Raw genomic sequence first — 12,179 nt, 5'->3', positions numbered from 1 at the left:
TAACTTCTATTCAAGACAAACAGGTTTGAAAAATTTGATTTATAGATTATTTTGGCATGCATAAAACTGTGTCGGGACTGATGTGGAATCCACTCAAATTAATGGTCAGATTCCCACAAACTGCAACAGTCTCGGTGGGGAAAAAAAAAAAAAGTTAGGCTTGAACTCATTTTAGGGGTAAAAAAGGTAAAGCATGAACATAATAGCTGTTCAGGGTATGATGTTGAAGTCTCCTTTGGGGACAGGGTACAGCTGTTTACACCATTTAATCTAATATCTTCATCATAGTGGAGAAAAAAGCGCAAAGCTGAGAAGGTTAAAAAATATACTTCTTGTAGTCTGTAGTTCCTCTGTCATCACTAATTTAGTGCCTTTTTTTTTTTTAATGTTCTGTTTTATCAACGGTGCATAAAATGTTGAATTACTGAGCCCCAAGCAACCTCGAACACGGTTTTATGTTGCTCTAAGGCAACCGGGGGCTGTCACGGTTCTTTCTCGTTGGTCTCTAGTCGTGCCAGGAAAGGGACACACCGTCCTCCAGTCCCGGACGCTCCCCAAGCCCCCCCCGGGGCCCCGCCGGGCCCCCTCCCAGGCTGAGGCCGAGCAGCGGGCGCTGGGGCTTTTCACCTCCCTCACCCCTCTCTCCCCCGGCGGCCCGGGGCGTTAGGGCGGGGCCTCGAGGGGCGGGGCGGGACGCTGGGGCGGGGCCGACCGCTGGGGCAGCGCAGGGGCCGCTCGGCGGCCGCCGCTCGCCGGCAGGTGCGGGCAGAGCCGCGGCCGCGCAGCCCGCGCCGGCCCCGCCTGGATGTGCGCGGAGGCGGAGGCGGCGCCCGGCTGCGCGCAGGGTCCCGCCATGGCCCTGGCTTTCTGCGGCGACGAGGGCAACTCCACCGCCTACAACGTGGACCACGGCGTGCTCAACAACGGCTGCTTCGTGGACGCGCTTAACGTGGTGCCGCACGTCTTCCTGCTCTTCATCACCTTCCCCATCCTCTTCATCGGTGAGCGCCTGCGGGGCTCCCTTGCCCTGTCCGCCTGTGCCTTGCCTTGCCGTGTGCCGCCCCCCTTGCCTCCTGACCCACCCCGCCCCCCTCTTGCTTTGTCGTGCCGCGTCCCCGTCGTCGTCCCCCGCCTTGCTTTGTCTTGCCGTGGGTTTCCCTCCCCCGCCGTGTCGCGTGTGCCGTGTTCCCCCCCGTGCCTTGCCGCCTTGCCTCGCTGCGTCTCTCCCCCCGCGCTTGCCCGGCCTTGCCGTGTCCGCTGGGCCGTGCTCCCCGCCGCGCGTCGGCGCGGGGGGGCGGGAGGCTGCACGGGGGGTTAGGACGCGGTGCGAGCTCCGGGATGCTCCGGCGACCGCCTCTCCCGAGGCTGCCCGCCCGCACCGCCCGCTCTCCGGGCGTCCCTCCGCGCCTGGCAGCGGTGCCCGTTTCTCTCTGTCGGGCGCTTCCCGAGGTGGGGCAGCCTGCGGGGCTCCCTGCAGCTCAACCCCCTCGCGCGGGGGCTGCACGGATGCTGAGGGAGGCTGCAGCATTTGCCTGCGGGTTTTGAGTAGCAGCGCGGGAAGCAGAATAAATTAAAAACCAGAAAACCTGGCAAGTAAGTCTGACATTATCAAATAATACTCCCTGCAATTGCTGAAGAGTCAGAGCAGCCGGACGGCCCTCCTCGTTACCGCTAGTGCCTAGGAGGGCCGCCCGGCTGCTGTGACTCCTGCCGTGTCTGCAGCGGGTAGTGTTTGACAACGTAAAACTGAGGTTACCAGCAGGCGGCCCGGTGGTTTAGTACATGCGGCTGTCGCTACTTTGAGTACCACTCTGCTCAGCCTGGTCTGTCCTCTAGATAGCCGTGGCATGAGCTGAGGGATTTAACACTCACTTCTGTTGATCATAAAAGGTCCGGTGCTGAAATAACAGCACAACTGTTAAAACGGGGTCAGCTGAAGAACTGCTTAGGGTAATCTGTGTTTACCTGGCTTTTCTCAGCATTGGTAATTTTTATCTACATCAAGAGAATGAGTTACTTGAAAAAAATAATTGAGATAAGGTATCAATTCTTTAATTAAATGCATTGAAGTGAAGAAAAACAGTGACTGTATTATAGTGTTTGTGCATATTTGTCAAAATGTTCATTTAAACTGTTAATATGTTTGAAAAATATTTAATGCATCTAATTACTTGATAGTAAGCTGCTAAAAGTACAGGAGCATAAGGCTCTGTCCTGTCTGCGTTGTTGATTTTATTCCTTATGAAATGAAGCAATGAGAATGCAGTTCTGAAAATACTCAAATACATGTATGTTTAACAACACAGTTAGAGCATCTTTAGTACACAAGTTTGTAATGCATATGCTTTTCTGTACACACGAGCTTTGTATGTCACTCTTGTTGTTAAGAAAGCTCTTTATCATTTTCTTTTCCTGTTTAGGATGGGGAAGTCAGAGTTCCAAAGTACATATACATCATAGCACATGGCTTCATTTTCCTGGACACAATTTACGCTGGATACTGACTTTTATCCTCTTGTTTGTACTGGTGTGTGAAATTGCAGAGGGCATAGTGTCTGATGGGTAAGTGTATGTCTACCTTCTCTTGATAGCACTGAGCATTTTAAAGGTTTCAGGGCAGGTATTTCCTCCCTGTCTAAATTCTCATCTAGACCATATTCCTTGGGGTTATAAACATGTAATCTGTATTCTTGGTGATTAACCTACCGACCTTGTCTCAGAAATTCCACAGACCTTGCCAAGTTTATGTACACATGCACAATTGACCTTAATTTTTAGTTCAGCTTAATGACACTATCTTTCCAAAGAGTAATCATAGATAAATCCTAACAATTCCAGCAGATGGTGACATTTTCATGATGTGTTTTATGTCCAAGGACCCAGTCCCACAGTCCTTATGCAAGCGGAACTCCCATGTGCACAGTAGGTCATACCATTCACCGCAAACTGAGTTCTGTTCATCGTGATAAAAGGGGTAGATCTACTGGGCCTTACATTACACCATAGAGTTTCTTCTGATATTTGTGCAGAACATCTGATCTGTTACTTTGAGCAGAGCAGCTCACATCATATAAGCATAATCCTTCATCTGTTCCTCCACTTACCACGTCTTTAAACAGTAATCTTTGGGGGAAAAATTATTCCAAGTGAAACAAGTGATACAGGAGAGTGATTTATCATGAAAAAAACTGACGTTGTATGGCAATGGCTATGATCATCTTCCTGTGAAGAAAGGTCTGATTTTCATAACTATTATGAACTTGCAACCCAAGGGTGATAAAGTTGAAGCTCCTCATTAAATAGAACAAAATCTCTCTGTTTAGCCATCTATATAACAATTATCCACCAACCAGTATGAAAGGAATTGCAGTATTCTGCTGTAGAAGCTGATATCATCATTATTATTATAACTTCTCTCAAACATATATAAATAGGATGTTTCTCAGTGCCAGTTTTTTAAAAAGGAATTTTTCTCATGCTTATTCAGAGTTACCAGGGTGTGGGAAGCTCAGAGCAAACTCTCTTGCTTTGAGTTTCCTGTTTTATTTTGCTCTTCAGCAATTCCTCTCATTATGTTTATTTGCTATTTAACTTGACTCAGAACGCTGCTGTTAAGTAGTAAGTGTCACCTGATGAGAATCAAAGCTCCTTGCTATACTGGGGGAGTGCCAACCCACAGTCGTGCCTTCCGAGCACTCAGCAGGCTAGCGAATGCTCCAGTGAATAAAAGCAGATTTTGAGACTCATCAGCTTTCTAAGACAAAAATGGATCATGTTGGTAAGTCCTTATGACAGCAATTGAGTGCCCAAGGCTTTGGCACCTCAGCAATAGATGCAGCCTATTGGAGATATGGTTATACAGGGGAATTCCAGCAACTTCTGTCTGTGAAATAAATAAATTTTAAAAAAACCTCCCACTCCTACAGTATTACCTACTGAAGCTTAGGCTGTCTGAAGAAATCTGTTCTTGTTGCTTATTTTTCCTTGCTGAGAGTTCAGCCCTGATGTACAAAAACCCCTGGCATTACCAGGAATTTACAGACTGGGGAATTTTTTTCTCATTTTGCTGTATACACATACAACTTGTTGTCAACAAGAGGAGTTGAGTGTTTGTGCCACAGCTTGTCAGCGTAGCTCCAGCCAGCTCTGCAGAGTTCACCAAAACGTCCATGTGAGGGAGGGCTTTCCTTTCCTAGTACAGATGCAGGAAGTGGTCCTCCTGAGCTCTTATGGATCTGTTAGACATTTGGGATGTTCTGCTCTCAGACATGCGACATCCTGTGATGATCTCCAGCTCCCTGACAGCACAGCCCCTTTTGTCTCTCTAAGCTACACAAAAGTAGCTTTTGCTGCAGCAAGAACAAATCCAGAGATGCGAATTTATTTTCCATGAGGTTCGGAGGACAAGGTGTAAATTTCCCTGAGTGTTTGTGTCCTGAAGGCTTCCTCTTGGTGCCTCTTCTGGAGTTGGTTGTGAGACAGAGGAAGTTATACCTCTTGACAGCACATGACACTATTACTTTTGTGAAAGAAAGAAAAGGGGAGGAGGAGAAGATGTCAAGTAGAAGGAAAGAGGGAGGAAAACATGATTCTGTACACCTCTGCACAAACCAATAACATTGCCAAACAATTCCCATACTCCCAAAGGGCTGTAGTTGGCAGGACTCACTCCGCTGCTACCTGAAGCGAAGTGTCAGGGGAGTTTTGCTTTATAGGATGAAACTTAAAGGTATATGATTCTGTTGTAGGTTTTGTTTGTTGGCTTGCAGTCACTGAAAACAGAACTCACTGTAAGTAATTTCCATACTGCGGTGCTCTTCCTTCTCCCAAACTGGAAAAAGGAAATGAAATATTTCCACAAAAAGTTTCTGGAGAAAAATCTTAACCTGTGCTGTCAGTTGGTCTTATATATATATATATTTTACATATATATATAAAATATATATATATATATTGATAGACAGCTCCCAAACTAGTTTAACTTAAATTAACTTTTCTCATTTTGGAGCTGAGCTGCTTATCCTAATTTAAACAACATTCCAATTGATTTCAGTAGGAAATAGGAGTATACACATTTTATTTTCAGCACAGGGGAGGAATTTGAAATCCAACTGTGATTTAGGAGCATAAATCTAATTGAAAATTGGAGACCTTTACATCCATAACTCATTCTAGAAAATCCTGTGTCAGGGCTGGGTAAAGGATAAAATTCATAAATTAGAAGGGAAACATTTAAATAGCTAAGAGGGTCTGATTTTAATAGATGTTAACTTTTTTCTTTTTAAGGGTTTCAGAATCACGCCACTTACACCTGTACATGCCAGCTGGGATGGCATTCTTGGCGGCCATCACATCGGTTGTCTATTACCATAATATCGAAACATCCAATTTCCCGAAGTTATTAATCGGTATGTCTCACAACTTACAAGATTTGGTAATGTGGTTGTGGCGCTGTGTGTCTGTTCATTCTGTGACAGATCATTGCAATCTCGGTGCTAGCTTGTATGGATAAAGCTACACCTATATTCTGGTCTGCTGGTTGCCATTGCCAGACTCAGTTCTGAGTTTTCCTGAAACAGTTCATTGTTTTCAATGCTTTTAGCTTGTGTTCTTGGGGATCCAATGGGCCAAAGGCTTCTCTAGGAAAGACTGGATTTGTGGGAAAAGTAGCACATTAAACTCTTAACTCTAAAAGCTATCCAGATCCCCCTGCTTGTCAGCGTGTTGCATTGAAGCATGATGTAAGATCGAAGCCATCTTCGTGTGTGTGGTCTATTGAAATATGCAGGGAGTCAAGGGAAATTAATGACATCACTGACTTTCAATATGACCCTGGATATATTACTTTGCCTGCTTGTTCTTGTTTTTTGTTCCTAAAACTCCCTTTGTAAACTGCTTTAAGACCTTTTGAATGGAAAACCTTATGTATAAGAAATACCTAGTATAGTATATATTTTCTGCAAGATTGTAAATAAACTGTAGCTAGCTATAGAAAATCCATTACTGCTGACAATGATGCAGTTGGTGATGTGTTCTCTATTGTTTAAGTAGATTGCAGACCGTGAATGTCTACATGTTTAGTCATCCTGTTAGCTGTTATTTCTTTGGTGGTCCTGGCTTATCAAATTTTGTTTGAGCTGGTTTTCTGTATTAATGGATCCTGCTAAGGTTTGTCTTGTGTCACTGTACCTCTGTGTATCAAAGTTCTGTTCTAGTTTTTGTCAGGTGGTAAAAAGTCAGTAACAACTTGATTTGAGAAAGCTTTTAAATATTGAAGATTATTTTGAACTCCCTGTTGTGGTAAGCAAGCATCCTCTTCTGCAGAAGGAGCCTGTAACTCCTGTTTAAAAAAAAGAAAAAAAGTAATTCCTCTTCAAAACCTTCAGATGTCTATCCAGGCTTGGCAACCTTTACGTTTTCTCATTTCTCATTCTTGTACCCTTCTTCTAAGTAGGATCTTTTTTGTCTTTCTCATCTCTGTGGGGTCATTTAGTTACTTTTTTGATAAGTCAACACAGTCTATTTAATGCCTTCTCACAGGACTAGATGTTACATCTCAAGAAAGCATTGCTAGCCTGTTACAATCACCTATGGAAAGCAAGCAGTGACTTGGTGGTTTGTTTTTTTTTTTTTGTTATTTCAGATGTATAATGCAGTGTTTAATAATTTAGTGTTGCTACCACATTTTTGCTGTTAAATCATTGAGAAGGGTAGCACAAATTTACAGCTGGTAGTTGATTACACATTTTTGCATAATCCCTTCCCTGTAGAGATTTCTCTTACGATAATTTTGTTCAGTAGTTAGAGCACTGATGCTGGATAAGCTCTGGACAATACTTGAATAATAAACAGTTACACCAATGAATACCAACACTAAGTAAGTGTTATTAATACTGAAGTTAATAATTGTGAATTTTCATTTTGCAAGAATTTCCAAGGAACAGACTCCTTTAGAAAAATCTAACCTTCATAGCTAACTCTTAGGCAAAAAAGAAAATCAAACCACCACAGTCTTTCCCACTTAGTTGGTCTGATTTTAATTTTAATCCGCAGTCTTCACAAGCTGAGGGACTTTGATTTTTATTTTATTTTTGGGTTTGCTTTTCTTTTCCTTGTCCTGTGTTTGTGAGAGAACCTAAGAGATGTTTCTGGAAGTCTCCATCCTTTATTCTTGACTGCACAAATTTATTGTTACCTGACTGTGAGGACTGTCATCTGTCAATGTTAATTGCAACTGCTCTGTATTGACAACTGGGGACTAGGTGATGATAACTTTATGCAAATTAGCCCCATATAAGATAGTTAAATTATGCCTATGCTCAGCTATGAACCCCCTAGAGTGCAGTGTGGCCATGAAGCAGCTTTCTTTTAGAGCCTAATACAAATGAAGAAAAGCTTAAGTTGGTAATAAACTTTTTGCTGAGTATATGAGAAAGGAAACCAAAAGAGGGTTCGTAGTTAGTACAGTGTTGTGGAGGAGATCTAATATTACACACACAGAGTAAAGCAAATGACTTTACGTGGCATCTTCTGCTGCTTCTGAGCATCAGTGAAGTTCCACCTAACTGCAGGGCATCATCTGTCTCAGCTGCAGGATCAATGCCTACACTTGCAAAGAGTTGGTAGCTATAAAAAGCAAAGGCTAGCAGAGCCTTACCCAAAAGTTACTAAATCCCGTGGGGAAACACTCATTGATGCAGTGCAGAAGACCCTTAAAGGTCTGTTCCTTAATTCTGAACAGGATAAGGTTTTCCAATCCAGTGAAACTTTGAGATGTTTTCTTTTTTTAAATCTTTTTCACTCTGTACCTTAAAGAAGCCAAGTCCATTTGTAGTTCTTCAAGAGACAGATACCGTAAGAGACCTGGGGATTAGTACATTCCTTTGGGGTAAGCAAGACAAGGACTCAAAGTTCCTGTACTGATCCTGATTTTCAGCTTTACGCCCAGGCTGTTGGCTACTTTGAAGTAGTCATTCTTATGATCTCTTATCAAAAATAAGTTGACAAAGTTTGGAATATTTATTCTCTGAAGCTAATGATTGAGTCTAGGATCCCAGTTGAGTGTTCAAACTATTGGAACACTTTGATCTGGTCTGAATCCGTTTTTGTCTGTATGGTTTTGACCTGTAATTAAATTTCAACAAACATAGCTTTTCCAGTGTAGCGCTGTTTACCAGTGGACTCTTGTAATAATGCTAATTTTGGTGCTTTTTGCACAGTGTTGCAGAATGGATGCATAACAGTTGTACAGTATAGCAGGATACATTTTAGAATAGTTTTCATACTGAATTGGAAAATCTGTGAGCTTTCTCAACATTCACAATATGTAATTGAATGGTAGCATCTGACTGCAATATTTTAAAAGTATTTATTTGTTTTATAGATAAATAAATGTCAGAAATTAAACAGTAAGGGAAAATTATGAAATAGCAATAGGACTTTGACTTTTTAATCTGAAAGGAATAGTAGTATGGGAACACATATTAGTTTTTTTAATTTAAGCAAATTGTCTTTTTTTAAACCGATTGTAATTATATGACTGCCTTACCATTCTTGACAGTAATCTAATTTTCTAATTTAAATTTCTTGTACCTTGGCATTGTAATTAATTCCCTTGGAATTATTTCATTGTTTAAAATGGAACTTCCTGTCATATAAATATAATACTTATTGCTTAGTACACAAAACTTCTCTCCAAACAGACACAGGTTAGTTAATAAATCCCATCCAGTTAAATGCATGATTTTTCAGATCTTTGGCTTAATCCAATAAAGGTGTAGAACAGTTTGAGTTCCACATTGCTTAATTTTCAGTGGTCTGGCTCCAGGCAAGAATCTACACCCTGGTGGTGTGGATTGAGGTCGCTTACACAGCCCAAGAAAAAGCGAGGTCCTTTAGGCTGCAGGCATCTGGAATAGATGTCAAGTGACCAAGTAAATGAAAGCATGCCTCCGTGGTCTGATCACTAGGCAGTTCAGGCCAGTGGAAGTTCTTGGTGATACTTTCTAGAAACTCTCAGGCGATATGCACTCACCAGCCAGATAAGAAAAACACAGCTTAAAAGAAAGAGCCATAACTATATTTTCCAAGCAGCCCTATCTTGAGGGGCCAGTGAACATCCGCCAGGTTAGATTATATACGCTTGTATTCAAAAGTGAGAAGTGCAATGAGAGGTTGTTGTCATCTGAGAATGTTGCCTTTGGCACTTTCTAATACTTCTTAGATAAAAGATAAATTAATCTTCTAATAAAATAATAAGAATAAAAAAAGTCACATAGACCCTTATTTAAATCCTAAATAGGAGAATGGCTTTGCTAGTTCTTATTTCTTCTTCCAGGGGCTCTACATAGACACCAGTTAGGTTGGTTGGTTTTTTAGGTGTCCTCCACTGGTGCTGATTTTCAGCGTGCAGTGTTCGTGTAAGTCTTCTTTACTCTTAGAAGGATGTGTTCTCAGCGTGTCCTAAGAAAAATGAGACAAAACACAAGGATTCACAGATAAAGGTGGTTGGGAGTAGAACAATGTGGAATGTATTCTTGGATGAAGTAAGATTTTAGTCAGACATATCGCAAATAGGAAGGAATAGTGCCTCAAAGGTAGGAAACAGTCTGAAGCAGGATGAGGAGATCAGATTTGATGCAGTATAAGTTGGGAAGATGGTAGGAAGCCTCATGTAAGAAGGCTATAGTTTTATAAGAGGGATGCTGTAAGTATGTCTCTTAAATCCTCTCTGCAACTGCATCAGCCACTAAAACACAGGGCTGAAATACCTGACCTCTTAGTGCTTTCTTCTTACCAACTGGCCTATTAATTTTAGCACAAGATAGACTCTCTTGGCAAATGTCCTAATGCCCAGTACTCCTGTACTGTTCCATTTACTGTCCTCATTTAAATGAGAGTATTGAAATTGATTTCCGTAGAAGCAGAATTGGCAGCCCCAAATCCCATACGTACTCTTCGTGTTGAATTTAGTTTTGCTTGGAAAAGGTAGCCCCACAGCACGTCCCCACAGGGTTTTCTAGGGTGCCTCAGGGTAGCTGGAACACCACAAATTATTTGAAATTTGTGCGAGTTCCTGATGATTATCTGTATTTGTAAGTTAGACTTACAGTTGCTAATGTCTTTGTTGAAGACTTCATCTGGTGTTGCAGCAAGACGCTCAGAAAGCACATCCATGTTTTTCTTGGTAGTTAGAGCACATTCCAGCTGTTGCACCATGGCAGATACAGCAGCAATGAAAGATTCATGTAAAAGAACATAACCCTAGAAGGTGTTTCTTTAAGAATGGGGAACAGGAGCTGGCTTATGGTGTGGTGAATGTCATGAAGTGTGTTTCCACGTCACCAGAGCTTACTGCAGGGATTATGTATCTGTAACTGACAGTAGCATGAGCACCTTTAGACAAGAAGTTCAGTAGAACTCTAAAAAGTTAAAGTTGTATTCTACGAATGCCAGAACATCCTTCCTTGATGTGCTTGTGCATCTGCATTATAAATTACATATATGGAATTTGCATTGAACAATAGAGTAGCAGCAGTTTGGAGAAAATATTTTAATATCCGCATATATCCCAGAGATCTACAGGGGGAACGGGATCAATTTTCCTTCAAGCCAAATTCATAGCAGTCTTGTAGCATTAACCAAGTTTGAAGGGCATCATTCACAGCCACCTTCACTTCTGGGGCAGCTCCCTCCCTTGAACTCATCACGCAGACGCATGTTTACAGCAGATGGAAATTTCCTTTAGCAGACTTCACTTTGTGAAACATTCCAAATATCACTAAAACTAATAGGAAAGGAATTTGGAACTAACATTATCTTAATATCTTCATGTTTGTGGTATTGAATTAGGCTTCTGTTTTGACAAGAGAAAGGCCACTCTCTGGTTTTATATATTCTTGTTGCATTCTTTCTGAATGAATATTTAATACTGCTATTGTATATTTTTGAAACTGTGGAGCTGATTAACTTTTTTTTTTCCCTACAGCATTGCTGTTCTATTGGACTTTAGCTTTCATAACTAAAACCATCAAATTTGTAAAGTTCTGTGATAATGGGGTTGGATTTTCTCAGCTTCGATTTTGCCTCACAGGACTCCTGGTTGTTCTGTATGGAATGCTACTAGCTGTAGAAATCAATGTCATCAGGGTGAGGGTAAGTTAGTATCATAAAATTCGCCTTCTGTGTTTTGGGTTTTTTGGTTTTGTTTTTTTATTTTATTCCCCTTTCTGGGTACTTACTGTGAAATGCATTCCTGAAGAAGAGAGAAAAATCCACTTAGAAATAGAAATATATTTGAGAATCAAAGGTAAACCCAACTTCATTAGGCCAGATGAATCCATAATTTAAGAAAATGCCAGACTGCATTGTAGTTAAATTAAGATGAATTTCATCTGTTCAAGTTTGTTTTAAAAAATGTCTATTGTGATTCACAGTTTCAGTCATCAGAAGCAAGTATTTCTGATGCAAGGAAAGACTGGGTGAAAGGAATTGTCTGCTCTATCAGAGCATATCTTAGACACACTAAAATCTCTCATTTTCCAGGAGACAATCATAATAAGTGATTTACTGGGGCAACTGGGGTTGCTATCTAGCCTCCCAGCTATATATTTTATTGTTTTTCCTCTGTGGTGTCTGCAGCCGTAATCCAAACTGGGATATGGCTTTGGAGACTGCTGGATAGATAAATGCAAAAGCTCTTCCTTTCACCTGTCCGTCACTTAACTGTGTGCACAAACTAAACTTAGTCTCAGGAGGGAAAGAAACTTTTCCATGTAAATTTTCTTGCTGCTTCCCTCACATTAGTATGTGGACTCTTTCCAGTAATGCATTCAACAATTTGAATTACATCTATCATATATTTGTTCTTTTGTAATTTTCTTGGGGGGGGGGTTGTGTGTCTGTATGTTTATTTGATAACTGAGGACAAAAAAATGTCTAAAAGCAGACTTTTCAGTAATATTTTTGAAAGAAAGAGTAATAAAAACCTCAGTGCTGGATGTTCGGTATTTATCTCATAAATGAAAAACAGTGGATTGGCTTGTGGGAAAAATGAAATTAAAATGTGATATAGGAGAGATTTATTCATAAACCTCCTCTTAATAGAACTGCATAATTAAATGAGACTTGATCACTGTGGAATTATAGGTCGCAAACAAGAATAAAAATGGTCACTGTCT

The 12,179-nt window shown here is 41.2% G+C and overlaps 1 protein-coding gene across 1 annotated transcript in view; it reads left to right on the top strand.

Moving 5' to 3' along the window:
* Nucleotides 1-838: 838 nt before the first annotated feature.
* ABCC8 (ATP binding cassette subfamily C member 8) overlaps nt 839-12,179 on the top strand; it is an 81,173-nt gene continuing 69,832 nt past the window's right edge. Inside the window, exons 1-4 of the mRNA XM_059826155.1 lie at nt 839-1,001; nt 2,421-2,562; nt 5,287-5,408; nt 10,988-11,154. Of these exons, the coding sequence (XP_059682138.1) occupies nt 854-1,001; nt 2,421-2,562; nt 5,287-5,408; nt 10,988-11,154 (579 nt within the window). The 5' untranslated portion in view covers nt 839-853. The remainder of the gene's footprint in view (nt 1,002-2,420; nt 2,563-5,286; nt 5,409-10,987; nt 11,155-12,179) is intronic.

Source organism: Gavia stellata, chromosome 17, assembly GCF_030936135.1.
Source record: "Gavia stellata isolate bGavSte3 chromosome 17, bGavSte3.hap2, whole genome shotgun sequence".
Lineage (NCBI taxonomy): Eukaryota > Metazoa > Chordata > Aves > Gaviiformes > Gaviidae > Gavia > Gavia stellata.
The sequence above is the reverse complement of the archived record's forward strand: the minus strand, read 5'-3'. Positions and strand labels throughout refer to the sequence as shown.